Source organism: Manacus vitellinus, unplaced genomic scaffold, assembly GCF_001715985.3.
Source record: "Manacus vitellinus isolate BGI_N305 unplaced genomic scaffold, ASM171598v3 scaffold_60_pilon, whole genome shotgun sequence".
Classification (NCBI taxonomy): domain Eukaryota; kingdom Metazoa; phylum Chordata; class Aves; order Passeriformes; family Pipridae; genus Manacus; species Manacus vitellinus.
This window is the reverse complement of record NW_021940687.1, coordinates 2,404,132-2,430,678: the sequence shown is the minus strand read 5'-3', so window position 1 is coordinate 2,430,678 and position 26,547 is coordinate 2,404,132. Positions and strand designations below refer to the sequence as shown.

At 58.2% G+C, this 26,547-nt stretch overlaps 2 protein-coding genes across 7 annotated transcripts in view; both read left to right on the top strand.

Annotated features, from left to right (window-relative positions):
• KIF1A (kinesin family member 1A) overlaps positions 1 to 26,541 on the top strand; it is a 35,173-nt gene extending 8,632 nt beyond the window's left edge. For 2 of the 6 annotated variants that reach the window (XM_008930187.3, XM_018083148.2), the window contains 34 exons: positions 1,201 to 1,334; positions 1,874 to 1,953; positions 2,277 to 2,352; positions 4,380 to 4,459; positions 4,731 to 4,837; positions 5,452 to 5,535; positions 5,650 to 5,830; positions 5,912 to 5,984; positions 6,235 to 6,328; positions 6,452 to 6,600; positions 6,757 to 6,935; positions 7,023 to 7,160; positions 11,473 to 11,591; positions 11,671 to 11,756; positions 12,060 to 12,198; positions 12,360 to 12,528; positions 12,878 to 12,968; positions 13,333 to 13,451; positions 13,613 to 13,668; positions 14,333 to 14,441; positions 14,544 to 14,610; positions 14,702 to 14,786; positions 15,140 to 15,245; positions 20,168 to 20,282; positions 20,508 to 20,641; positions 20,786 to 20,847; positions 20,959 to 21,104; positions 21,370 to 21,582; positions 21,731 to 21,808; positions 22,092 to 22,216; positions 22,348 to 22,494; positions 22,611 to 22,803; positions 22,879 to 22,997; positions 24,094 to 26,541. In XM_008930187.3, the coding sequence (XP_008928435.1) occupies positions 1,201 to 1,334; positions 1,874 to 1,953; positions 2,277 to 2,352; positions 4,380 to 4,459; positions 4,731 to 4,837; positions 5,452 to 5,535; positions 5,650 to 5,830; positions 5,912 to 5,984; positions 6,235 to 6,328; positions 6,452 to 6,600; positions 6,757 to 6,935; positions 7,023 to 7,160; positions 11,473 to 11,591; positions 11,671 to 11,756; positions 12,060 to 12,198; positions 12,360 to 12,528; positions 12,878 to 12,968; positions 13,333 to 13,451; positions 13,613 to 13,668; positions 14,333 to 14,441; positions 14,544 to 14,610; positions 14,702 to 14,786; positions 15,140 to 15,245; positions 20,168 to 20,282; positions 20,508 to 20,641; positions 20,786 to 20,847; positions 20,959 to 21,104; positions 21,370 to 21,582; positions 21,731 to 21,808; positions 22,092 to 22,216; positions 22,348 to 22,494; positions 22,611 to 22,803; positions 22,879 to 22,997; positions 24,094 to 24,136 (3,896 nt within the window). In that variant the 3' untranslated portion in view covers positions 24,137 to 26,541. Of the gene's footprint in view, positions 1 to 1,125; positions 1,335 to 1,873; positions 1,954 to 2,276; positions 2,353 to 4,379; positions 4,460 to 4,730; positions 4,838 to 5,451; positions 5,536 to 5,649; positions 5,831 to 5,911; positions 5,985 to 6,234; positions 6,329 to 6,451; positions 6,601 to 6,756; positions 6,936 to 7,022; positions 7,161 to 7,997; positions 8,253 to 11,472; positions 11,592 to 11,670; positions 11,757 to 12,059; positions 12,199 to 12,359; positions 12,529 to 12,877; positions 12,969 to 13,332; positions 13,452 to 13,612; positions 13,669 to 14,332; positions 14,442 to 14,543; positions 14,611 to 14,701; positions 14,787 to 15,139; positions 15,246 to 17,290; positions 17,318 to 20,167; positions 20,283 to 20,507; positions 20,642 to 20,785; positions 20,848 to 20,958; positions 21,105 to 21,369; positions 21,583 to 21,730; positions 21,809 to 22,091; positions 22,217 to 22,347; positions 22,495 to 22,610; positions 22,804 to 22,878; positions 22,998 to 24,093 lie in introns of all 6 variants that reach the window. The other 4 variants (XM_018083147.2, XM_008930186.3, XM_018083149.2 and 1 more) reach the window with 4 other exon arrangements.
• The window catches only part of ILKAP (ILK associated serine/threonine phosphatase), a 12,848-nt gene continuing 12,496 nt past the window's right edge, over positions 26,196 to 26,547 (top strand). Inside the window, exon 1 of the mRNA XM_018083066.2 lies at positions 26,196 to 26,238. Within this exon, the coding sequence (XP_017938555.2) occupies positions 26,196 to 26,238 (43 nt within the window). The remainder of the gene's footprint in view (positions 26,239 to 26,547) is intronic.

Sequence of the window (26,547 nt, the reverse complement as noted above, 5' to 3'; positions counted from 1 at the left end):
CGTGGTTAGCACCTGGGCTTGGGACAGTGCTCGAGGGACCAGTGTCCTCCCACTCAGCCATGCCAAGGGCTCAATCCCCACAGGGATCCTTTCCTCCATGCTGTCATGATGTTTCCTCTGATTGCTGCTGCTGCTGCTTCTGCTGGTGCTGTGTCTCACTGGGACTGGAGCCTAGCACGGCACTTGGGTGGGACGGCATGGTGCTCTCCTGATGAAGGGGTGGGTGGGGATGGCTAGGAGGATTTTGCCCATGGATAAGCACTGTGGCCCCATCCCACCCCGAGTCAGGCAGTGCAGCCAGGCTATGGCAAGCCTGCTGAGGAGACAAGGGCCTGGCTATCCCCTCCTGGCTCAGCATCCCTGGATGTGGGCCGATGGAGATGGGTGATTAAAGCTGCACCTGCTAAGCTGTGCCCTGCCCATCTCCAGCACAGCGTGCTGAGACCCTGCGACTTCCTGGGAGCTGGAGGAGCATCTCTGGTAGCTGGATCCTAAGCTGCTGCAGGTCACTCTTGGGGTGCTGGCCAGCAAGCACCGCTGCCTGTAGCCCTGGCTTCACTCTCTGGCTGCCTGGCCAAGGTGCTGCTCCAGCAGGCCAAGGGCTTCCTGTGAGCAGATCCTGTCAGGGAATCCTGCCACTTCTCCTGCCCTGTCCACCTGCCCCTTAGTAGGGCCACCACCTCTCGTTGCCTTCCCTTCTCATTCTCTGCCCCCGGATCCAGCTAATCTAGGGCATCTGGGCAGAGAAAACCACCCAGGCTGTATCAGATGGGGAGGATGACAGGGGCAGTGGCACACGCTCAGGGAGGACATTTGATGTCAAACCTGATTGCTGCAGGATCTGGTGTTGCAAAAAAGCATCCCTGGGAGCCTGGGAAGGCTGCTTCCAGCAGCTGCTTCACAAAACTGCCCTGTGTCCTGAGGGGAGAGAGCATGTGCCCTTGCCCTGGTGCTGTCTGTGGTGCTGTGCTGCTGCCTGTGCCTTTTCCTTGTAATTCCTGGCTTTCTTCTTGGCACACCGGCCACTCTTTTTTTTTTCCCAACAGCTTTTCTTGTCTCTATCTTTCTCTTTCTCTCTCTTCCTTTCCGTGTGTCTCTTCCTGGCCCATCCCTCCCCGCCCATAGATTTGTCCGACTTTGAGAACAATAATGATGCTAGAGGGGCAGAGCTGAGTCACCGCCATGACAATCTCTCCACAGTGACCAATGCCATTGCTGGGATCAGCCCCTCTTCCTCCCTGTCTGCCTTATCCAGCCGTGCTGCCTCTGTTGCCAGCCTCCACGAGCGCATCATGTTTGCCCCAGGCAGTGAAGAGGCAATTGAAAGACTCAAGGTAAGAGGACAGTGCCCTGCAGGACAAAGGGCTCAGCTCAACGCGCTGTGGCTTGCAGAGGGGGCTCAGTATTTTTTGGAAATTCATGATGGATGATGCTCCTGGGAAGCAATGCTCGTATGTCCTCTTGCAGAGCAGACAGACCCAGGGTTTGCCCAAACTGCCGGGTGGCAGGGGGTTTGGTATTGTAGGCCTACCTGGTGCTGCCATCCTTCCTGCAGGGTGATGACTACCTTTGCCCTGTGGGATGGGTGCTCCCAGCTTGGGATGGGCACTCCTGGCTCGGGATGAGTGCTCCTGGCTCAGCATGGTGCAGGAGCCGGCTGGCAGCAAGAGGGTGGAGAGGCTGGTCTTTGTGCCTCACTCCTTGAAGATGGGGCTGATGGAAAGATGTGGGTGAAATGCTGCTGCACCTTGTATAAGCCAGCCTGAAACTGGGACCAGTGTCCCACTGCAGCACGCTGGGCAGAACTGGGCAGAGCGGGCAGGTCTGCTGCCCGTGGGATACACTAACCCCCTGCTCAACCCACGTGTGCCAGGAAACAGAGAAGATCATTGCGGAGCTGAATGAGACGTGGGAGGAGAAGCTGCGGAGGACAGAAGCAATCCGGATGGAGAGGTGGGTGGGTTGGGATGGTATGGGACAGGGTGGGATGGGATGGGATGCCATTCCCTTTGCTCCAGCAGTTCAGTTCCTGGGGCAGCCAGGCAGTTTGAATGTCCAGCCATACCCTCATCTGTCACTGGGGCACCCCAGTGCCCACCTCATTAGCCTGCACAGAGGTGGGCTGCTCTGAGAAACCACCAGAATTGTGAAGAGAGCTGAAGCAAGCCCTGTGTCTGCAATCCATGGGACAAATCCATGGGATCAGGTTGCATCCTAGTGCCAGCTCCAGGGGTGCATGGGGCTTTGACAGGTTCTTCTTTCCCTTGCTCCTTCAGGGAAGCGTTGCTGGCCGAAATGGGGGTGGCCATGAGGGAGGATGGAGGCACCTTGGGTGTTTTCTCTCCTAAAAAGGTAGGATCATCCTATTCTCTTCTTCCTGGGGACTGGTTTGTACCCCCACAGCTCCCTTCTGGCCTGTGCCATCACAGCTAGTCAGCCCCATATATTTCACTAGCTGTTTCTTGGCTCTGAAACTTATGGGGGAAATCCCAGCATTGAGCCTGCTGGGTACAAACATGGGGAGAAATATGTGGCTAAATGTCCAGCCCCCATTGCTGGGGTGCTGTCCCCTTTCATGGAGGCATTTGCTTATGATTGCTGTGTTGGACTTCAGTGTCAGCTTGTGAAAATCTGTACTTTGGGATATTTAAAATTGCTGCCCCTGAACCTGAAACCAGCAAGTCCTCGCTAAGAAATGTGGATGGGAAAATATTCCATCTCTTCATTTCTTGTAGCATTTGCCTTGGCCAAACCCCTTGTGTGTCTCAAGCTGAGGTGGTGATAAGGATGTCAGGACCTTCCCCTTACATGCCCCAGCTTGACTTTTAGGATAAATTTGTACACTGTTGTCTTTGTTTCTTGTCCCAGCCACTGCCTGTTAGGAGTCCTGACCTTTGGGTAGGAAGCGTAGGGGTTTATTCCCCCAAGCAGGTTAGTCTTGGAGGTGGGGCATTGCTGTGGTGGTGTTGGTGCCTCCTTGCTCTTCAGCTATCTGATGGGTGGAAACTCTTCTGAATTCTCCAGTGGCTGGCAAGAAAAGTTGGTGTTGACAGTGTGCAAACCCCTTTTTATTATGGGCATTGCAGGACAGAACTATGCTGTTCCACTTTGTGCCATGGCCGGGCTGGTCGTGGCTCCAGGAGCTCAGCAGGTCAGCAGCTTTGCAAATCTGGACAAAAACTGCAGGTGAAGGAGCCTCAGCCCCCAGGACCACGTGTCTGTCCAGAGGGGCCAGACATTAAATGTTACAGCCAACTTCTGCCAGCCACCATGGAGAATAGCCCACCTTTCCCTTGACCTCCAGCTCTGCTGCCCAGTTTGGAGTGAGTCTCTGCTGTCAGCCAGAGCTCGTGGCACCGTGTTGAGGGGACCCCTCTGCATGCTGGGTCTCAGCAGGCTGATGCAGTGTTTCTTACGGTCACTATTCTTCTGTCTGGGAAGCTCAGAACTTCACTCACTCATACTCCTGGGACTTTCCCTCTTCCCTGAAGGTGCAATCCCAGCAGCTAAGCTGGCTGTGGGCAGGGAGGTCTGTGACTGGGGGAGAAATTTCCTTCTTGTCAAGAACAAAGTGTTTTGTGACCCAGGGGAGGAAAGGGATGGGAGGGAATTGTTTGGAAGAAGACCAGGGAGTGAAATTCAGACTGCAGATATGGCTTCAGGTTCTCCACTGCTTTTGGCTGAACCTCTGAGACCTGCTCTTTCAGGTGCTTCCTCTGTCCTTGTACTATCAGTGGAGGAAAATGGGCACTTCTTTATTGACCTGACAGAGGGCAGGGGTAGATTGGATATTCCCTGTGAGAGTGGTGAGGCCCTGGCACAGGTTGCCCAGGGAAGCTGTGGCTGCCCCATCCCTGGAAGTGTCCAAGGCCAGGTTGGACAGGGCTTGGAGCAACCTGGGCTAGTGGAAGGTGTCCCTGCCTATGGTAGGGGGATGGAATGAGATGAGCTTTAAGGTCCCTTCCAACCCAAACCATTCTATGGTTCTATAAAACGCAGCACAGGTAAGAAGGGTCCTGCCCCAGGAGACTCTGAGCTGTAGCAGGGACTCTCCATGGGAATTGTTTGGCTCCGTGTTGGGCCTGTTTGGAACATGAATTTTCAAAGGTGGCCGGGGGAAGCATACCCAGGGCTCAGCCCTGGGAGGAGAAAAGCAAGGAGGCATGTGGAAGCAGGGCATCTTCCTCCCAGCTGCTTGGTTCTCTGCAGTCCCCTGGAAAAGTACCTGTCTGGGCAGGTTATCCTGGAGTTACAAGAGGGCAAGAGAGCCAGTGCAGTGGCAGTCTGCAGTGCTACTGAGCTCCCACCTCTTCAGGAGCATCCCTCAGTGCCTGGGTAGAGAGGGTGCACTGGGATGACTCCTTGTTCATCTCTCCCAGACACCGCACTTGGTCAACCTGAATGAGGATCCACTCATGTCCGAATGTCTTCTCTACTACATCAAAGATGGGATAACGAGGTGAGGCCAGGTTCTGTGGAGTGGTGGGAGCCTTGTCCATATCTCAGTGCCTGACTTCCCCAGTTGGTCAGCAGAGTGACAGCTGTCTCCAGACACTGTTCCCGGGGCATCCCCAAAGTGCCATGGCCACATGTATTTGCCTGGGAATCTCGTGTGGGATGTTGGTCCAGCTGTGCACCAAGGGTTGCTCCTGTCAGCCCCAAGGATGGATTTGAGGGGAGACTCAAGGGGGGCTGTTTTGAGGAAGAATTGAGCTGGGTTGCCCCCACAGGGTTGGCCGAGAAGATGCTGAGAAGAGGCAGGACATCGTTCTCAGTGGGCACTTCATTAAAGAAGAGCACTGCCTGTTCCGCAGCGACACCAAAACAAGTGGTGAAGGTATTGCTTGTCTGGAGGGGCCCCACTGCCATGAGGACCCACCCCTCTGCATGTCCCCAGGACTTGCCCCCAGCCAGGGGTCCTGCCCTCCTCAGGCTAGTGGTGCTTTCCTGCATGGGTGTGGCATCTCCATGCTTCCAGAGTGAGCTACAACCCTCATGGCTGGGACAGGAGCTTATGCAAGGCATGGGGGAGCAAAGCAAGGCAGGGAGATCAGGGAGATCCTGGCTGAGCAGTCTGTAGCTGATTCCCCTGCCCAAGATGTGGAGCAGAGTTCACCTTCCAAAATGGCAGGAACCTGGGGGTGAAGGGGCTGTGGGAGATGAGCCTGGGAAGATGGAGTTGCCTTCTGGAGGCTCTGGCCGCCTCTCACATTTAGTTTCCAGCTTCCCTTAATCCTTGGGACTGCTCTGATTAACATTGGGTTGGCTGAGTCCCGTTGGCTGCCTAAGGTGTGGGTGCTGCTGGTGGGTCCCCTGAGTGTCCCCCCAGACTTGGAGTGCTGTCTGTGGTGGCTCTCACTTTCCAAGGCTGCCAGAGCAGCAGAGCTGGAGATGCAGGATTTATCCTGTTTCCACTTTACCTCCCCTCTCCCCTTTTCACCACGCCCTCAGTGATAGTGACCCTGGAGCCCTGTGAAGGTGCTGACACCTATGTGAACGGCAAAAAGGTGACGGAGCCCAGCATCCTGCGCTCAGGTGGGTCCCTGGGGCTGGCACGCTAGTGCTGCTCCAACCCACCTCCCTCCCTCCCTCCCACGGGGGGCCACGCACTTGTCCCACGTTAAACCCACGACACGTGCATCCCTGCAGGAAACCGCATCATCATGGGGAAGAGCCATGTCTTCCGCTTCAACCACCCCGAGCAGGCTCGGCAGGAGCGGGAGCGGACCCCGTGTGCCGAGACCCCCGCAGAGCCCGTGGACTGGGCGTTTGCCCAGAGAGAGCTGCTGGAGAAGCAGGGCATCGACATGAAACAGGAGATGGAGCAGCGGTAAGAGCATGGGCCGAGGTGCTAGGGAGTTGGGTGTCCACCTCCAGGTTGGTCATCCTCTCCTTCCCCTTTTCCACCCAGGCTCCAGGAGCTGGAGGACCAGTACCGGAGGGAGCGGGAAGAGGCAAACTACCTTCTGGAGCAGCAGAGGCTGGTAGGTGGCCAGGACCTAGCTCCTTCTGAGACTGCCCAGGCATGACTGAAGTCCTGGCAGATGTTTGCATGGGGTAGCTCTGTGTGTTCTAAATACAAGGGCAAACCTGTTATTCCTGGAGTTGTCCTCACAAACACAGATCCAGAGGAGGGAGGAGGCTGGGATCCTGCAAGGGGGAGTAGTGTGATGTGGCAGCATGGAGTGAGGTCACATCGGTGGGTTGCATCACCCCTCCTCCTGCTTCCCCCAGGACTATGAGAGCAAACTGGAGGCTTTACAGAAGCAGATGGACTCTAGGTATTACCCTGAGGCAAACGAGGAAGAGGAAGAACCTGAGGATGAGGGTGAGGGCTGTGTGACACCACAAGGTTTTGATGCTCTCTGTGGGAGCACAAAGAGTGGATTTGTGGGTGCCGTGGGCACCGATGTCCTGGCAGTGGGGTGACTGTCCCTCTGTGTCCCCGCAGTGCAATGGACGGAGCGGGAGTTCGAGCTGGCCCTTTGGGCCTTTAGGAAGTGGAAGTGGTACCAGTTCACCTCCCTCCGCGACCTGCTCTGGGGCAACGCCATCTTCCTCAAGGAAGCCAACGCCATCAGTGTGGAGCTGAAAAAGAAGGTGGGTGGCTGGGCTCCTCTCTGGCTTGCTGCAGCACTCACAGCAGAGGCCAAGAGAATGGGCAGCTGGGAAGTGCTGAGGAGGGGGTCACCAGAGGCACCACGTGGAACCCTCTGCCCTCCCAGGTGGCTCACCATGCCCTCTGCCCCTCTCCAGGTCCAGTTCCAGTTTGTGCTCCTCACAGACACACTGTACTCGCCTCTCCCTCCTGACCTGCTGCCTCCTGATGCTGCCAAGGACCGGGAGAAGCGGCCGTTCCCCCGGACCATTGTGGCCGTAGAGGTGCAGGACCAGAAGAATGGGGCAACACACTACTGGACCCTGGAGAAGCTGAGGTGGGCAAGTGATGGCTGTGCCGGGAGGGCTTGGGTGCCCACAGCCCTGTGTCTGACCGCTGCCATCCCTGTCCCCTCTCCCTGCAGGCAGCGCCTGGACCTGATGCGGGAGATGTATGACCGAGCAGCAGAAGTGCCTTCCAGTGTCATCGAGGACTGCGACAACGTGGTGACCGGTGGAGATCCTTTCTACGACCGCTTCCCCTGGTTCAGGCTGGTCGGCAGGTGAGCGCTTTGGCTCCTCTGAAGTGTGGCTGGGACCCACAGGTGGTCCTGTGGGAGGACATGCTGCCAGCGCTGCCCACCACGTGCAGGGCATTCATCCCCCCGTGGCACCCCGGTGCCCGCCTTACCTGCGATCACTGTCCTCCACGTTGGCTGCCGGGACCCCAAGGGACCCACGGGCAGCTGGCAATGCTTCTGCTGCCTGCCCTGACCCAGTGCTGGGAGCCATGGGCTTGGTGGGCTGCAGGGGTCACGGCTGTCCAGCAGGCTGAGAGCCTGTGCCAGCTGCGACCTCCACCCCAGTGGGCACACGTCCCTGCGCACACACTGGTGTCTGAGCATCTGTCTGCACAGTATGTGCCACGTGTCTCCTTGTGCTTCCCGCACAGCGGTTGGAAGGGTGCAGTGAATGAAGCAATGAAGATGGGCCACCCCAGAAAAAGGGTCTGCCCCGGCGGGCAGGGGGATCAGGGGGCTGAGCTGCATGGCCTGGAGGCATCCCCCCGTGCTGCAGCACAGGGAGAGATTCCCTCCAGTAGGAGGGGTGGTGGCAAGCCTTGTGCCACCTACTCCATCCCTGCATTTCCTGCAAAGCCAGCGAGGGGAGTCCCCAGCATTCACATCAGTTCCTTGGGTTGTTTTTTTCTCTGGTTGTTTGTGGCTTTAGAGATGTACCAGATGGGCAGGTCTTTGTTCCCAATGTCCCTTGATTTAAGGAGACAAAAAACCTGCCCCAAAACCCAACCAAGAAAAAAAAAAAAAAAAGCAAAATTCCTGTTCTTTCTGTTTGGAACAGCTGGTGTTAACTTGTCTTCTATCTTGTTGTACTAACCTTAGTTCAGATATCTCTGGCTGCAACAGCTCTCCTCTTTTCAACACATGCATGAGCGAGCGCATGGCTGATCTCACCCCCTCCCCTACCTTCTCGAACCCCGACTCCGACATCACCGAGCCTGCTGACGAGCAGCACCAGGGGCAGGAGGAGGAGGAGGAGGAGGAGGACCTGGAGGAAGACATCTTTCCGGAGTGCCCGCTGTGTGATGGCCGGGATCCATTTTACGACCGCTTCCCCCTGTTCAGTTTAGTAGGAAGGTTGGTGAGGTTTTAGGAGAGCATGCCGGGAAGGACCTAGCTCTTTCGCATGAGGGAACTGCTTTTGGACACGACTCCCACCTCCGGGGCGTCCTGGAGGTGCAGGGTGTGGCTGGCTGGGATTGCCGCCAAGCCCAGGTGCCTGGAGGGGTGGTGAGGTGCCCGCTGAGGTAGGGCTGTGAGGAGCACAGTGGTGGCAAGGGATGGCAAGACGAGGTGGATGGCACCTGTCTTTAGGCAGGTCTCTCTTTGGGGAGCCCCTGAGAAGGGGAGCTCTGCTGCACGTCCATCCCTGAAGGAGCTGGGGGAGCTACATGGAGGTCTCTATCCTGGGTGTCTGTCCCAGGGAGGGCCACCTCCCACCCGGCTCGGGGTGGCCCTGTGGTGCCACTTGCTGGGAACAAGATCAAAACCCCATGTGCCTCTGGCTCTGGCTTGGCCATCCCATGCATTGGTCAGCATGAGTCTCCCAAATGCAGAGGCTTGGATGTTCCCCAGTGGTTGAGAGGATGAAGCTGAGGGGGGTGAGCAGAATGCTGGGTGCAGGAGGGAGTGTCAAAAGTGGTCTTTGCTCTTGCCACTTGTACCAAGTGCTGAGCTTGGGGCCACACCTACCAGCTTGGCAGAGGGGATGTCCAGGGAGGTCGTGGGGACCTGGGTGCAGGCTCCAACTCTTCTTTGGCTCCGGCCAAGAACAACAGCTTTGATTTCTCATACCTGTTGGCTGGGAGACCCCACTGGGCTCCATCAGTCTTGGCCCGGAGTAGTCCACCAGCTGCCCCAAAGGTGGCTGTGCCACCAAACCTGGAGCCATATGCCCATTCCCCAGAATGGGATGTGGTGCTGCCAGCTCTCTCTGGCGTTTTCCCAAGGGAGTGTGTGCCAGGAGCTGGTCCCAGAGCTTCTGTCCCAGGCTGGGACTCCCTGAATGGGCTGGTCTGGGGCTCCTTTTCCTTGGTGTGCCAGAGCCAGGCCATGTGGTGGGGAGGAGAGACCAGAGCAGGCAGCGAGGGTGGAGGTGGGGTAAGAGTCCTGCAGCCTCAGACCGAAAGAGCTGGGTTCTTCCCCTTTTCTTTTCTTTTTTCCTTTTTTCCTTACAAAAAAAAAACCCCACCATATCAAAACAACCCCAAAACTGTCAAGGGCACTTCGAAAAACCAAACAAGGCCCTGTGGCAGCGGCCCCACTCTGTGCCGGGGGCATGTTCCCCAGAGCTCAGCGCCTTCCAACTTCTTTTGAGTCTGCCCTGGGTTTGGCTCCCCCTGCAGCAGCTCTGCCGGCCACATTTCTTGTGAAGTGTGCTTGGATTGGTTTATGATTGGATCTTGTCTTTGATTTTTTCCCTTTCTTTCTTTTTTTTTTCTTTCTTCTATTTTTTTTTCATTTTGGTTATTTTAAGGGTTTTTTTATTCTTTTTTTAGCTGCTGGCTCTATCTCTTCAAAGCTTTAGCGAAAATTGGGGTTATTTCACTTTTGTCTTCCTTTGGAAAGGCTTTTCTTTGGTCTGAGCATGCCATCTTTGCACCTCACCAATCTTGTGGTTAGTGTCCCTGCCCTCCTTCCTCTAGTGAAACACTTGTCCCCCTCCTCCCTGCCTGCCCTACTTCCTTCCCACTTTTCCCTGCCCTCTCCACCCCTTGGCTTTCACAGCAGCTGCCCTGTGATTTTGAGTGGGCGGCTGCACCCAGATCCCTGTGCTTCTGAGAGCTTCCCTGAGCATGTGGTCCTGTCAGGAAGCCCTGGCATGGTCCAGCCACTTGTCCCTGGTAGCATCTGAGAAGAGATGCAGTGAGATGGGCCCATCAGGAGACATTCATTTGGCATCACCTGCTTGAGACCTTGGAGACACTTTGCATGGAAAAAGCCTCGAGCAGCAGCTGGAGGTCAATGGGAGTCATCAGAACAGGGGAACCTCTGGACTTTGGGGATCGAGGTGCAAATGTAGGGCTGCAAGAGCCCCTGGGCACTCTGGGGTACTGCTGAATGTCTGAGAAGATTCCTGTGAGGTCGGGATGCCCTGAGCAGCGCTGCCAGCCGCCTGGAGTTGCAACCCTCATGGAAGCCTCCTGAAGCAGAGATGTCCTGACCAGCCCCTGCGCCATCCCACCCCCCAACACCCAACGACACTGCATGTCAAGACGCTGGTGGGTGCCCCAGGGAGAGGTGCTGGGCACCCCACACCCCCTCTTGCTGGGAGCAGTGCTGCTAGCTTGCACCTCTCAGCAGGGAGCTCGGCGCCAAAGGTGACTTGTCACTGTGGAGGGTATGGAATGCCACCATGGCCAGACCCAGAGGACCATTGGACAGCTGTCAGTGAGGTGGAGAGAGGCAGCAAGAGGACCCAAAATGCTTGAGAAACAGAGAGCTGTGGCCTGGCAGGAGGTGCTGGCACAGACATGATGCAGCCATCATGTTGGACCCTAGCACCTCTCCGTGGCAGCATTGGTGACCTGTATGCCACGGAGGACAGCAGGGAGGCTCAGACCTGCCAGGCATGCCATCCATCCCTGTGACATGCTGGCAGGTGACCCGGGACCCCGAAGCTATGTGTGCGAAGGGATGGGGAGGGAGGACACAGGCCACCCATGCTGCCAGTCACGCCATGCAGCCTTCCTTCCAGTGGTCCTGCGACACTGTGGCCACAGCCAGGGCCAGGAAACCCCAGCAGGTTCATCTCTGAAGACTTCTGGCCTCTGTCCAGAACCTCCTCCTCTTACCTCCTTTGCTCCTGACAGCCTCCATCTCCCTCGTCACCCCTTCCCCCTGCCTTGCCCCTGTCCTCCCCACAGTGACTCTGCAGCCACCCCCTAGTTGTGTCACAGCACCTCCTGCCTAAGTCCTCCAGCTCTCCACCACAGAGAAGGTCCTCTTGCCCTCCAGCTTCATGGTGGCACCAGTGCAGCCCCCTCCAGTCCTGCCTGCCGCGGAGGTGACAGCTGGAGGGGTCCGCAAGTCTGGTGTGCTCTGTGGTGCTGCTGCGGCACGTGCCGCCTCCTGGCCCCACCCTCCCGCCCGCCACACGCTGCCGCCCGCTGCCCCACCCCCTCGCCTGGCCCTGGCTGCCTCTCTTTAGTTTTGCTTTGCAGCACCGCGGTCGTGCCCTGAGCGGTGACCTGGGATCCCGGCCGCTGCCGGCCACGCCAGCCATGCCTGGGGACCTGCGGGTGGGAGCAGTGACCATTCTCCCCCTTTGTTGTGTGTCCCCCCCCTTCTCTGGCAGGGCCTTCGTCTACCTGAGCAACCTCCTCTACCCTGTGCCCCTGGTCCACCGCGTGGCCATCGTCAGCGAGAAGGGTGAGGTGAAGGGCTTCCTGCGCGTGGCCGTCCAGGCCATCTCAGGTAGGAGAGAACGCTCCCAAAATGTGCCCCTTGCATCCCCTGCACCCCCTGTGCTGGCTCACTCCCATCCCTCCACCAGCGGATGAAGAAGCCCCTGACTACGGCTCTGGTGTACGGCAATCGGGGACAGCCAAGATCTCCTTTGATGATCAGCACTTTGAGAAGGTACAGCAGGGCCAGCTCTCAGTGGGTGCTCAGGGACCCCAGACCTCTGCCTGCCACCACGATGCTCCCCACAGGGACCCCCAGGCTCCTAGAGGTGCAGGCATCATGGGAAAGGGACCATCAGGCAGACCCCAGACCTTGGGCACCCACCCGTGCACCCCGCTCTTGCCTGTGTCCCAGAGGGGCTGCCACAGGGTGGGAGGGGAGAGCTGGCAGTGCCCTGGTGCTCTAGGGTGCTAGCAGTGGTGCAAGCAGGACCACCTCGGGGATCACCAGCATCCCTGAGCCCCCCTTCCGGCACAGTTCCAGTCAGAGTCGTGCCCGTCTGTGGGGATGTCTCGCTCGGGGACCTCTCAGGAGGAGCTGCGCATTGTTGAAGGCCAGGGGCAGGTCAGCGACTTGGGTCCCTCTGCTGATGAAGTCAACAACAACACCTGCGCAGGTGAGGAGTTGTGACAGGCAGTCTGGGAGCAGTCCCCTGCCCCAGAACACAGCCTCTTGCACCCACCCCAGCATCAACAGCCCACTGCCCCAGTGTGGGGCTGCTGGCAGACACTGAAGGGGTGACACCCTGCCTTGCTAAGGGCCTCTCCATCCCTGCAGTGACCCCAGAGGACCTTCTCCTGGACAGCCCTGAGAAGCCTGTGCCAGATGGGCCGCTGGAGGTGGCTCTGGACCACCTGAAGCTGGGCAGCATCTTCACTTTCCGTGTGACAGTCCTGCAAGCCTCCAGCATCTCTGCAGAATACGCAGACATCTTCTGCCAGTTCAAGTGAGCCCCCAGTATCTCCCAGCCCTGCATCTCCCACCGTGCTCCAGCCATCACCTGGGAGCTGGTGGTGAACGTCAGGAAGCCCTACCCCCCCACCTGTGAGCCCTTTGTGGATGGGGAGGCAAAACCGAGGGCTGTGGAATGTGGAATGTGCCAGTGCCCTTGTTCAGTTGCTGGCAAAAGGCAGGGAAAGACTCTCATCAGCTTTGGGGAGTGCTGTGCCAGCTAAGGGTGCAGGCAGCAGCCCCAGGGGGAGCGGCCTCTTGTCCTGGTTCCTGCCTTCACTCCCTTCCCTGCTCCAGCATGTCCTCATCCCACAGCCCCCCAGCTACCTTGCTTGCCTCCACAGCTTCATCCATCGCCACGATGAGGCCTTTTCGACAGAACCCTTGAAGAACACGGGACGAGGACCACCACTGGGCTTCTATCACGTCCAAAATGTGCGTAGCTCTCCCCTTCCACCCCTTTGCCCATGTGGCTGCTGGGGTCTCTGCGGGGCCATTGGCTGGATCTTCTCCCCAGGGCAGCAGGTTCCTCTTGGCTTTCCCAGCCCTTCACAGCCACCCAGCTAAGCCAACCTTAGATGGTGGATGTGTGAGGGAGAGACCAAAAGCCGCTGCTGTCCACCCAAAAAGGCTGGGATTTCACAGCAGTGGTCTTGGTGGGGAGAGCATCCCTGAATGGGGGGAGGAATGGGTGAGGAATGCAGGGGACAGACGGGCTTGCACCCTCACAAGGGTGCTGTTACTGGCTCTGTCCGCTTTCCCAGCTAAACTGTGCTGGCGGTGGCTCTTTCTCTTCTAGATCGCTGTGGAGGTGACCAAATCCTTCATCGAATACATCAAGAGCCAGCCAATTGTGTTTGAGGTGTTTGGCCACTACCAGCAGCACCCCTTCCCGCCTCTCTGCAAGGACGTCCTGAGGTGGGCACCCCTGGGCCAGCCCCAGCCCCTGGCTGCCCCGGGGGCTCCAGGTGCAGCAGGCTGCCTGGGGACCTGAGAAAGGGTGGCCCCAAGGCATAGGTGGGGTTGGCCAGGTTTGGGGATCCCTGGGGATGCTTTAACCAAGCTGGTTCTGTCTGCAGCCCACTGAGGCCATCCCGGCGCCACTTCCCTCGTGTGATGCCGCTCTCCAAACCAGGTACGGAACCTGGCCTTCTGCTCCTGTTCCCGCCCCTATTTCCCATGCTGGGTGCAGTGTTCCCTTCCCCAGACGGACCAGTTAGGACTGCAGGGGCACTCAGAAAATGTTCTGTGGGCCAGAGCACCCCCAAGCCCCATACACACTAATTTCTGCAATACTCAGCAGATGCAAAGGCTCCATCTCACCTCCTGCAGAGTGTCAGGGAGGAGGCTCTTTGTCCTGGGTTGCTCAGATGTCCACCTAGCCCCACCGTCCCACAGGGGTGTTGGGGTCCCCTCAGCACTGGCTGCTGAGACTCCAGTTGCAGGGGTTTGGCTGTGCAGTCACCACACCACCACTAGGGAAGCCTCCCACTGGTTGTCCCCAAACAGTCCCTGGAGCTGCACTGTGTGGTTTGGGATGTGTTCACGCCGAGACTGCAGGCACTTGGTGTGCATCCTGGGGATGGGTGAGGCCAGCCTCATGCTGACACCCTTGCTGCCCCATGCTGGGCAAGGCAAGGGAGAAGGCACGCCAGTGACTGGCAAGCTCCCTGGGATGACGCTCTTGTTGCTGCCTCTGAATGTGTTCCCACGGTCCCTGCCTGCTCTGCCCTTTCCCTGCCATCCTGTGCCCCCAGTGGTGGGCTCAACCTCTTAGTTGTCTTTCCAACCCACTGCAGTGCCTGCAACAAAGCTGAGCACCATGACTCGGCCCAGTGCCGGCCCCTGCCAGTGCAAGTACGACCTGATGGTCTTCTTTGAGATTTGTGAGCTGGAGGCCAATGGCGAGTAAGTCCTGCTGGGAAAGGGAGGCAACAGGATTTGCCAAGTGCTCAGCACCTCTGGGCAGGCTGGCAGGACTCTGTGTTATGCCACAATCCTCTCTTCCAGCTACATCCCTGCTGTTGTGGACCATCGTGGAGGCATGCCGTGCCATGGGACCTTCCTCCTCCACCAGGTACTCTCTGCCCAAAATGCTGTCCTGGCTCTGACTTTTGCTGGGACCTGTGTTAACCACTGTCCCTTCTCTCTGGCCTCGTGGGTCTCAGGGCATCCAGAGGAGAATCACCGTCACCTTGGTGCATGAAACAGGCAGCCTCATCCGCTGGAAGGAAGTGCGGGAGCTGGTTGTGGGTAAGCCAAGCCAGCCTTCAGCCCCACCAAGTCATCTTCTTGGGCTGTTTCACGTTCCCATGTTCCCACATTCCCATGAGGGGCTTAACACCTCATCTCCCCTCCTGCCCTGCAACAGCAAAGTGGCAGCTGCCTGGCAGGTGGCACCAGGACACTGCCTGGGCAGGACACCTCACCCTCTGCCACCGTGTCCGGGAGCTGGACCAGAATTCCGGTGCTGAATGGCCAAGTGCTGGGCAGCTGCTGTCTCTGACAGGGGGGTCTGCAGGAAGGTGGTCTGCCCTTGTCTTTGCAGGGACCCTCATAGGGCCACTGCCTGTCATCTGAGAGGCATCCCTTTGCTGTGTTTGCAGGTCGAATTCGGAACACCCCAGAAGCAGACGAGTCACTCATTGACCCCAACATCCTGTCCCTGAACATCCTCTCCTCCGGGTACATCCACCCCTCCCAGGATGACCGGTGCGTGATGCTTTCTTTCTTGCTCTTCCTCTGCTGGGGTGAGGGATGGATGGGGGCAAGTAGCAGTCCCTCTCTTCCCTGGAGAGCTCTGGGACCCTCTGCAGGGTCCTGCTGACCCATTGCTGCCTTGAGGCAGGGTTTTTCTGAGGCTGCTTGGTGTTCAGGGCTGCCAGCCCTCTTCCTCCTCCTCCCTAAGGCCTTGATGTGCTGGGGAGAGCACTACAGGGAATCTGTGTGTGGGTGCTGTTCTCTGGTACCAGCTGTGACCGCCTGACACAGCCAGTTGGTGCCAGTGCTGAGAGGACGTCCCACCTCTGTGGCTGGGGGGGACCTGCCAAATAGGCTGTTTTTCCCATTTCCCAGCAAACTTGCTGGAAAGGCCACTTGTGACCATGGCAGGTCCCCATCTGTGTGGAAGTGATGCAGGAAAGCTATTCCCATCAGTGTGGGTGACTCTGGGGATGCCCACCCCTTCCTGCCTGTCCCAGGGGGCTGTGTCATAGAATCATAGAACCACAGAGTGGTTGGGGTTGAAAGGGACCTTAAAGATCATCTCATTCCAAACCCCACTATGAGCAGGGACACCTTCCACTAGACCATGTTGCTTAGAGGTGTCCCCGCTGTACGTTTGACAGAGTGTGAAAGCAGCAGGACTGGAAGATCTTTATGTTTTAAGATCTCCCTGGCTGGGTCCTTCGGTGGCAGGGGGAGTGGTGGGTGCAGAGGGCACAGCTCTCCTCTGCACCAGGGCTACTGGTGAACCTCAGGGGACTGGTGGGGGTCTCTGGCCAGAATGTGTGGGTGCGGCAGCCGTGACAAAATGGGGATGGTCACTGCCAGCACCAGGAGCAGCAGGACTGGTCCTTGCCTGTGTGCATTGTGGTTGCTGGTGCAGGATCATCCTGGTGAGGAATGGGGACCACTTTTTCCCTTTTCTTTTTTGGGTTACCACTGCCCCGAGGAGGCCTGTCCCAAGGCAGGGTGTTTTGAAGGGGAATGATGGGGCTCTGGATGGGAGGTGGTACCCTGAGCACGCTCAGGCAGTTCCTGGACGTGGCAGAGTGACCCGCACGGAGTACCTGGGCAGCAAAGCCGAGCCATGGGGTCAGTGTGTGCGCAAGTGTCGGAGCAGGAGACTTTGTCACAGCCTTGGGGATACAGAAGGAGGCCACATAGGGATGGTCAGGAGAGGAAGGCCTGGCCCAGTGGAGCAGTGGTGGCTTTTTCGCTGGGAGCTGGGTGGCTGTGGCACCCACGGGCTCTTGGGGCTGCACTGCGTTTTGTCAGCTCCTGATCTGGCCACTTTGTCCCAGGTGCAGCCAAATGAGATCTTTAGCATGTCTAGGGTAGCCTGGCAGGAGTGACATGCCTCCTGCTCTGCCTTCCACCCCACAGGTCCTGCAGGACAAGGAGACACATCTTGGGCTGAGGGGATGCTTGGGGTGTGGAGAGGAGCATGGAGACAGGGGGCTTGGATTTTGCATCTGCACGCTCAGAGAGTCTGTGCCTCAGGGTCAGCCCCAATTTGGGGGCACAGGCTGGCGTGCATGCCATATCCATCCCATATCCATCCCATGGAGCCCATGCCCATTGTTGGGCAGGGAGGAGGGCACGGCCAGCTGCCCACAGGGCACTAGCTGCAGTGCCCCCCGCTTCCACCCTGCATGCAGACACGCATGCTTCGCCCTGCAGCTGTGAGGCCAGGCAGAAGGAAGGCAGCAAGCAGGGGTAGTGCCCACTTCATCCTCCTCCCAGCCGCTTGCGTTCCCCGCTTTGCTGCCTTGTGCCATGCAGCCTCCATTGCCTGGAGCAGCTCTAGCTCCCCCTCTGCAGCCTTCCCAGCCCCCCGGAGCCACTCAGAAGGAGGCTGGGGGAGTAGTCCAGCTCTCTCCCCAGAACCCATCCATTCCTGCATCCAGTGTCCAGAGAGGAGGCCCCAGAGAGGAGGCATGGGGGGCAGTGCCTGGTGTCCCCCCTCGCTTCCCCCAGCTGCTGCTGCCCATCCGAGCCCACACTAACCATGTGATTGTTTTGTGTTTTTGCAGGCAGTTTCTTGATTCGGATATGCCTAGGTATTATTTGTTTCCATTGGGTTTTTTTCCACTCCCCCTTCTTCTCTCCTTTCTTTCTTTCTACCCCCTTGCCTCGGCACGCTCACTCCCGCCGGAGGCAGCATTTGGACATCCAGCCCCTCATCCCTCCACATGCCCCATCCCTCCTCCCTCCTGCCCTGGCACCTCTCGCTCACTTGGCCCCTTTTGCTGTTTGTTTGGGCCACGCTCTGGCTGGCTGCCGCTCCCCCTCGCACGCCTGCATCCCCATTGCCTGATTTTGGTTTTATTCTTGCTTTTCGACTTCGCTACTCTCCCATCTCTCTGGCATATGGCACCGGGTGTGCCAGACCCTCGTTGTCTCCTTCCCCAGCCCCAGCTCAGCCCCTGATGCCACTTGGAGTAGCTGCAGGGCTGGTGTGGACAATGGCAGTTTTGGAGCATGTCCTGTCCTCTCCCAGGCACTCAGTGACAATGGCAGTTGGTGTGGCAGCAGCTGGCCGCCCCGGGCACGGTTGTCCTGCGGGTGTAGGTGTGGCACACGGGCAGTGTGTGTCTGTACACAGGCGCGGCAGTGGGGGCACACACCCGTACCACGGCACAGACTGTTGTACCCCTGTGTAAAGGGGCAGCAGCTGTTCCAGAACTGCAGGCTTTAGCTGGGACTGCTGGGTGAGCCTGGTGAGTGGCGTGTGGGTGAGAGGCACCAGAGCTGGGGATGTGCCAGCAGCTTCTGGATGGGAGCATCACCGAGGGCCCGGAGGAGGGGGCGTCTCACCACTGTGCTCACGGCGGAAGAAGAGGGGGATGTGCCTGGGAGACAAGGGATGGGATGCCCTGAGTTCTGGTGGGCTCCATAACTTTGTGCCTGAGAGGTTGTCCTCTTTACAGCAACTCAAAGCTGGTCCTGCTCAGAGGTGTTGAAGGGCAGAGCTGTCCCTCCAGCTGTCCCTCCCAGCTGAATACAGCATGGACCCAGGCCCCCCACTGCAGGAGAGGTTGCCCATGGTCTCTCAGCACAGTGATGAGAGACCTGTGGACCAAGGGATGGGCCAAGAAATCATCTGCTGTGTGGGTGGGGGTAGGATGGCTGTTCCCCCCCAACTGGCACCGTCCCAGGGGATTGTGCTGGGTGGGAGCTCTTTGCCCTGCGATGGTATGAGGGTGGTTAAGGGGATAGGGAGCATATGTGCTTGCTTCCGAGCTGCTGGACTGTGAGGAAAGTGGGAGGCTGAGGGTCTCCACCCAGGCAGGTAAGCCTCTGTCTGCCTTCACCGAGCTCCTTTTGGGTTCCCATTTGGGGTCCAGCTAGGCAGGAGCTCCCTTGGCCAGCAGTGCTAATACGGGTTGAGTCCCTTCAAAAGGGGCTCTTCTGACCTGTCGTTTCTCTGTGTGTGTATGTGTGTGTGTTTGTCCTTGGGTCGCCTTCCACTTATAGCATTTCGCTGGGAAATGACACTAGGTATTTCACGCGCACCTGCTCGGTCTGGTCCCTCCTGCTTTTCTCTCTTTCCCCTTTGCCTCTTCCCTTTGCTTTTTGCTCTTTTTCCCCTCCCCTGAGGCTCCTCTTTTCCTCCTCCTCCTTGGGGAGTGCTCTCTTCTCAAGCAACCTGTGTCTGCAAAGCAATCCTTTGCCTTGGCTCTGTCTCACGCCAGGGGATTTTATGTGTTTTACACACCTTCTGAAAGCGTCACTCTCCCTCTTCTTCTAATGCGAGGGAAATTACAGTTCAGAGCCTCTCCCTGCTCCTGCTGGCTGCCCCCGGCTCTTGTTAAAATTGCTCCTCAGCCACCTGGATGCTGCTTTGGGGACATGCTGAAGTGAGACATGGCTGAGCCATGGCTTCCTGAGGACGCTCGGGCAAGAGCCAGGGCTGCGGCAGCTCTGGATGGCTTTGGGGAGTGGGTGTACTATAAAGCCAAGGTTGGCCTGGGAGGGAGCCCTGGAGTGCAGTGTGGGGTGAAACAGGGATCCCCCATGCTCTCTTACTGGAGCCACCTCCTGCTTCCCCCACCCTCGATTGCCCACCCAAGGAGGGCAGCTGCCACTCTGGCTCTGAGTGGCTGTGCTGTCCTCTCCAGGACCCTGTAGGCATAGATGAGTGGGACCAAGTGTCCCCTGCTCCTTCTTTCAGCCTGGAAGCCATGGAAGACACAGCAAGGGGCCTGAGGCAGCAGGGTGAGAATGGGGCTGGCGATGAGGGCAGACCAAGAGCCAGGGGAGACAGCCTGACAAGGGCCAGCCACAGAATCATGGTCCTCAGCTTCTTGCTGGGGCCCAGGGCTGGCAGACAGGGGCAGCCCTGGGGAAAGGGACCTGGCTGGTGGGGGGGCTGCACGCCCAGAGGTGGGCTGGCAGCAGCCTCTCAGTGCCAAGCATCCTCCCTCCTTTCCCTTCTGGCCATTGTCACCCGAATGGCAGCAGCCGCTCCTGGCAGGGGCTGAGGGGTGCTATGTGCCCCAGGCTGGAGGGTGGGGACTGGCCTGGGTGCACTGGGGATGGCAGCCCCCTGCTCTGAGCACGGGGATGGGGCATGAACCCTCCTTTGCCCTCCTTTGCCTTCCCAGCCTGCTCTGCCTTGCCTGCACACCAGTTGAGCCCCCCCTCCTCCCACGGTCCCTGCTCCCCAAAACCCCATTGGCCATTTCGAGGGTGCCATGTCCTCTTCCCACCACACCTTATGCCCTTTTGCTTTGAGCCTGTGTCCTCTGGAGTGGCTGTCCCCACCTGTCCCCACTGCACATGCATGTCTGTGTGTCCTTGCAGGCCTGCTGCAGCGCTGGGGGGGACGATGGCATCTCCTTGCTTGCTCGCTCGCCAGAGGTTCCAGGGGGGGTTGTTTTACCTGCCCTGCTGTGTTTTTTTGGCAGGACTTTCTACCAGTTTGAGGCGGCGTGGGACAGCTCCATGCACAACTCGCTGCTGCTCAACCGTGTGACCCCGTACCGGGAGAAGATCTATATCACCCTGTCAGCCTACATCGAGGCAAGGACCTTGGCTGGGGTCATTATACACCAACAAAGTCTGGTATTTCCCCTGCCATTGGGGTGCAGCCAGCGTGAGCTCCTCTTAAGCCAGTGCTTATGGAGTGCAGGGTTCAACTTGTACCTCGGGGGCCCTGTGGGACCCTGGGAGTGGAAACTGCTGGGCACAGGGGTGGGAGAGACTTGCTGGGCAGCCCCCTGATGCCTCCCCCCTGCCTTGCTGCAGATGGAGAACTGTACTCAGCCCGCCGTCATCACCAAAGACTTCTGTATGGTTTTCTACTCCCGGGACGCCAAACTTCCTGCCTCCCGCTCCATCCGCAATCTTTTTGGCAGCGGCAGCCTGCGGGCTTCTGAGAGGTACCAGGACGCTCCTGCCTTTTGGGGACAGGAGAACCCTCACCCAAGGACTGGAGCTCTCCTTTCACCCAGCAGCCTGGGTGAAATAACCGGGATGTGGAGACGTGGCAGAGCCAGTAACGCTTCATCTCTCTTTGCTCACAGCAATCGTGTGACCGGAGTCTACGAGCTCAGCCTCTGCCGTGTGGCCGATGCCGGCAGCCCAGGTGGGTGCCACGCCTCTGCCCAGGTGTTCACCTGGGTCTGGGAGGCACAGCCGGGCATTTGGCTTGGAGGCTGTGCGTCTGTCCCCCCCAGCTGTGCGTCTGTGCCCGCAGGGATGCAGAGACGGCGACGGCGCGTTCTGGACACCTCCGTTGCCTATGTGCGGGGAGAGGAGAACCTGGCTGGCTGGCGGCCCCGCAGTGACAGCCTCATCCTTGACCATCAGTGGGAGCTGGAGAAACTCAGCCTCCTGCAAGAAGTAAGAGCCTGAGCTAGAAATGGGCTGAAATGGTGCAATTGGCAGCTCAGCAGCCCCTCACTCTACTGGTGCTGGGGAGATTCCCCACCCTGCATGTCACAGCCCTCCTGGTTGAGGGAGGAGGCAGGAGCAGGGCTGTGCCAGTAGCTCCTGTGCACTGCTGTCAGCCAGATCCCAGCAGACCCAAAGCTAACGAGCAGATGGGGTTAAGGGGGCCTGGGGAGGGGGAAGGGGGCCACTCCTGAGCCTGAGTGCCTGTGCCTAGGTGGAGAAGACAAGGCACTACCTGCTACTGCGTGAGAAGCTGGAGACGACCCAGCGCCTGGGTCTGGAGACCCTGTCCCCCTGCTCCGGTGAGGACTCTGAGTCCCGAAGCACCTCCTGCGTCTCCTCCCCACTCTCTGCCGACGGGGCCCCTGAGGGCCGCACCTCACCCCCTGAAACCCCCAGCGAGAGGCAGAAGGAGCTGGCTGTGAAGGTACCATCCTGCAGCATCCCCAGCTTGCGGGGATGAAGCCAGGAAGTGGCTTCCACTGGGCGGCTGGGGATTGTGGCAGTAGCAAGCCCAAGAGGAGTGGGAGGAGGAAGGTGCCTCATGCCCCACTGTCCTTCTCCTCTCTCTGCAGTGCTTGCGCCTGCTCACGCACACCTTCAACAGGGAGTACAGCCACAGCCACGTCTGCATTAGCGCCAGTGAGAGCAAGGTAATATGGCCCCCACGGGCTCTGTGGGGCCTGTGGGGGCCAGTAAGGGTGTGTGCCTGGGCTAATGGCTGGGCAGGGGCTAGATGGGCACTATGGCACAAGTCATCCCTGTTCCAGGGTCTCTGCTCCCTCTGCCTGCCCTGGTATTCCCAGAGCCGGTGGCTCTAAGGACTATGCCAGGAGAGTACCTTGCCAGCCAGGCGTCTTGCTTCTCCCCATATGAGCAGGAGCCTGTGCCTGGCTTTGTGCAGAAACTCTAGTCCACATCTCCATTCCTCCACAGCTGTCTGAAATGTCCGTGACCTTGATGAGAGACCCCTCCATGTCAGCTCTTGGGGTCACCACTCTCACCCCCTCCTCGACCTGCCCATCACTGGTGGAAGGACGTTACAATGCCACAGAGGTTAGGTAAGAAGCTGGTGGGGAGGTTCTGGTGGCATTCCCCAAGCAGGGCAGCTGTATCACTGGGACACAGTCCTGGCCTATGGATGTTTCCCAGCCATACTCTTCCTACATTCCAACCTCTCCTCTTTCCCCAGACCCCAGCAGGTTTCCTCCAGGGCAGACAGCCCTGACCTGGAGCCTGTGGTAGAAGGAGAGCAGAAGAAGTCCCCAGCCCGCCGACCTGAGGAGGAGAAGGAGCCCCAGCGTTTGCTGGTGCCTGACATCCAGGAGATCCGAGTCAGGTAGGAGTGACTGGGGCAGCCAACGAGGGGAGTGCCTATGGGCAGGTGGTACCATGCCCTACCATTGCCACCTCCTCGTGGTCTGTATCCCACCCTGACCTTGGTCCCTTCTGCAGCCCCATCGTCTCCAAAAAGGGCTACCTGCACTTCCTGGAGCCCCACACCAATGGGTGGGTGAAGCGCTTCGTGGTGGTTCGGCGCCCATACGTCTACATCTACAACTCAGACAAGGATGCAGTTGAGAGGGCCATACTCAACCTCTCCAAGGCCCAGGTGGAGTACAGTGAGGACCAGCAGGCCATGCTCAAGGTAGGGCACCGGGAGCCAGCCCCGCTCCATGCACCCCCTTGAGCAAGAGGCTCAGCCCCGGCTCTCCCCCGGCAGACCCCGAACACGTTTGCGGTGTGCACGGAGCACAGGGGCATCCTGCTGCAGGCGAGCAGTGACAAAGACATGCACGACTGGCTCTACGCCTTCAACCCTCTCCTGGCTGGATCCATAAGGTACCAGGCACAGGGGGGGAAGGAGGGTGCAGAGAAGCCATTGCTGGGGGTCTGCAGGTAGCCAAGCATGCTCCCTACCCTGCTCCCAGTGCTCTCCCTGATGCAGCCCCCAAACGGGTGTGGGGAGCATCTCCTTTACAGACCTGTGCCCGGACAGGCTGTCAGCTGGCAAAACTTGGAACATATTGATTTTGCTTTCAGCTCCTCCACTTTTAAATGCTTCAGTCTAGGGCCAGATCTCAGCTGGTACAGAAGCACTGTTATGCTGAGCTCAAAGCAACATCCATGCCTGGTGGTAGGGATACTGGCCTGTCACTGTTGTTGAGACTGTCTCACAGAGTTTTTGAGACTGTTAAGGAAACCTTCCTATCTGACCATCCAGGAGCCACTCTGGAAGTCACACCTGCACCACCTGAGCTGGGACTGAGACCCCTTCGCAGTGGGAGATCCCAGTGAGCTGAAAGTGGCCTTGCTTCACTCTCACTCACCCACTCACAGTCAGACAAGCTTTCCTCACAGGCTCGGTCACCGGTTTCTCATAGCAGAATCTCAGACATCTCGATCCTTAAAATAATTTAATCATGATGCAATAACAAAACAGCAGCTGGAGCTGGGTGCCTCCAAGGAGGGACCCCGAACAAAGGAAACCCTAGGCTTTTATACCCCTTCAGTCTAATGGCATGAAAGTCTGGGTTCCTCAGCTCCTCCTGTGTGTGTCAGTGTCCCTCACCCACCTTGGCCACAGGTCCCAGTGTCCTTTGTTATGCAAAGGGTCAGCAGTTCACAGCCTCTCACCCCAGAGCTCAACCTGCAGCTAGAACTGCAGCTACACACCGAGCTACCTGCACTAAATGTATTCATTCCTCAACAAGACCATCTCGTGGAGTTCTTGAGAGCATCTTAAGTGGCAGGTCTAGGGGAGTAGGAGTAAATGCACAGAAATGTGCATGCTCTGGCTAAAGAGACATTAACTCTGTGTCCCTCCAGTTCTGTCTGGATTCAAGCATCAGCCTGGAGGCAGGACACTAAACCTGGGAGTCCACACCTCTCCTTGTCCACATCTCTAACACCTTTTGTCCCTTGTTTTCCAAATCAGATCTAAGCTGTCCAGAAGGAGAACAGCCCAGATGAGAATCTAACCTGAAAAACACCTTCCACCTCATCCGTCTGCCAACAGGATCAAGATAGCTGATTCTGTCTGAAGACTCCCCATGTTAATGTCTGATCTCTCACACCATCTGCTGCCCCAGCTCTCTGCTCCATGGAAGGATCTGTCTCGATTCACACCTTCACAGGGGAAACTCACTTCTGTTTGTAGCTGCAAAAGCCTGGACCTGCCTGGGCAGGATTCCTTGTGCTCGTGCCATCTTCTGCCTGTCCTCCCATGGGTGACCTTCATATCACACCATCTAACGCTCCAAAAAGGTCCCTATCAGAGGGGAGGGAGTGAGGAGGGTAGTTTTGGCTAAAAGCTGGTCTTTGATCTACAGAGGTGGGAATTCAGTAAAGCTCAGAGGTGGGAGAGCAGGAGGAATTGCCCCCAGGCGAAGGGAAAGTGGTAGTTTAGGACTTCCTAGTTAACTGATATTTCTGCAAGAGACAGCAGACTAAGATCAGGTGTCAGTACTCTAAGATTATATTTATAAAGTATTTATTTCTATTTACATCACAAAAATCCCATAAATTGAGTCCTGGTCCCTGGCCAATGCCTCCCCCAGACAAGGGAGAGCCTTGGTGGTGGGCCAGGGAGATGCCTTCCCCAGTAACTCCCTGGCTTGTGCCCAGTGGCAGCGGAGCTCTTGCCCTTGCTCCCTGCCCTTCCCCAACCATCTGCTTTGCCCTCCCCTGCAGCTTAAACAACTTCTCCTCCGAGCAGTGGCTGGACAGCCCACCTAAAGAAGGCAATTCCTACCCGCCCATCTACCTCTGGAAGGGAGGAGCCTGCTGTCTCAGCTGGCCAAGGCACCCACATCCATGCAGATGGGTCACCGCACTTTCAAGCTTGGTCCTACCAGAGGGAAAAGGAGAGCTCTGGGAATGGCTCTGCCTGCCACCCTGTGCTGGGCTACCCTTTCCAACCAAAAGAACATGGGCCACCTCCACTATCCCAGCCCAGGTGTCTTGTCCAAAGGGATTTCCCACTCTTAGGGCAGGATGCCAAGGGTCCCATCCCTGCAGGGAGTGTGGAGGTTCAGGTGGAATGGGAAAATTCTCCAGGAGCTGGGGCTAGGAATGACCATCCCAACCAACAGGATCCTCGTTGCCCTTCCCCAAAAGGGCTTGCACATCCCTTCTCCTCCCAACAGGACGACAGTCTCAAAGCAGGCCAGAGGGGCAGGGGAGAGGCTGGCCTGGGTGTGTCAGGGTGGGGCTTCTTTTTTCTGTTGTATCTGGTGTTTTCTCACTCCTCTTCCTCTGCTGCAGAAGCGAACACCCACCTCCCCTCACCCTGCCTCCATCAGCACGTTAATCGGGGGGCTTCCCGTGTCAGAGGTGTCTTTGCTGAAAAGACATTCTCCAACCATCACTGCTTCCCACCTCCTCCAGCTCTCCCTCTCCTCCTTCTCCTGCCTCTCACCCATGGGTAGATGTTTTCATTCAGGGCTTCCCGAGTGGCCAGTGGTCCAGCACAGCTCCAGGCAGGAAGGAGAGCATCTCCCAGGCACCCCTCCGGCTTTGCTGTCCCTCGTCCAGCACGGCTGTGCCCTGGCTCTGCCGCACTCCCTGCGCTGTCTGTGGGGTGTGTGTGTGTGTGTGCGTGTGTTGGACGTGCTGCTGTCTTCTCGTTACACTTGTGTTGTGGGGGGCACGGACAGGTAGGGACGTCGCAGGTGGGCTGAGGCTTGCACGGGCCCCCTCACTGCATGTCAGGCGCCCTTTAGCCTGGGTTTCACATCGCAGAAAGGGCTTGGGGATTCTTCTTGAGCACATGCTAGTTCTGCCTGGCCTCACCACAGCTCCTTGGGCATCTCACCCCCTTGCTACGGCCCAAAGCTGCAGTGGGGCTGCTCCTCTCAGCCCTGCTCTCCCACCCAGGACACGCTCCCCATCAAACTGGGCTATTTTCCTCCCTGTGATCCATTTTAGAGACCTGGAGGCCAACTCATGCCCTTTATGGAGGAAGAGGTGCCAGCCCAGAGGCACAGAGAGGCTGAGCTGGGGCAATGCAGGGCTCCAGGCTGTGACATCCTGGCTCCCATGCCCTGGACAAGGACTAGTTGGTACCATCCTAAATTTCAATGTAAGGGGCTAAGGATGGCAACAGTGGGTGCCTGAGGGGCAAGGGGAGGCTCTTCCAGCGTGGAGGCAGCTTCTGGCAGAGACAGGACCTGTGTCTGTCAGGGACCAGACACAGGTTCACTGGTCGGGGCCAGGCCGTGCTGCCTGTGCCACAGGCGAGAGGCAGCCAGGGGAAGGGCTTCCCCTAGCCAGAGCCGAACCGTGCCTGAGGCCAGCAAACCTGCAGAGCAGGCGGCTCGGCTGGGGGTCGGGGCCAAAGGAGAAAGGGCTGCCCGCCAGATGCTGCCGCGCCTGTCCCCGGCACAAGGGC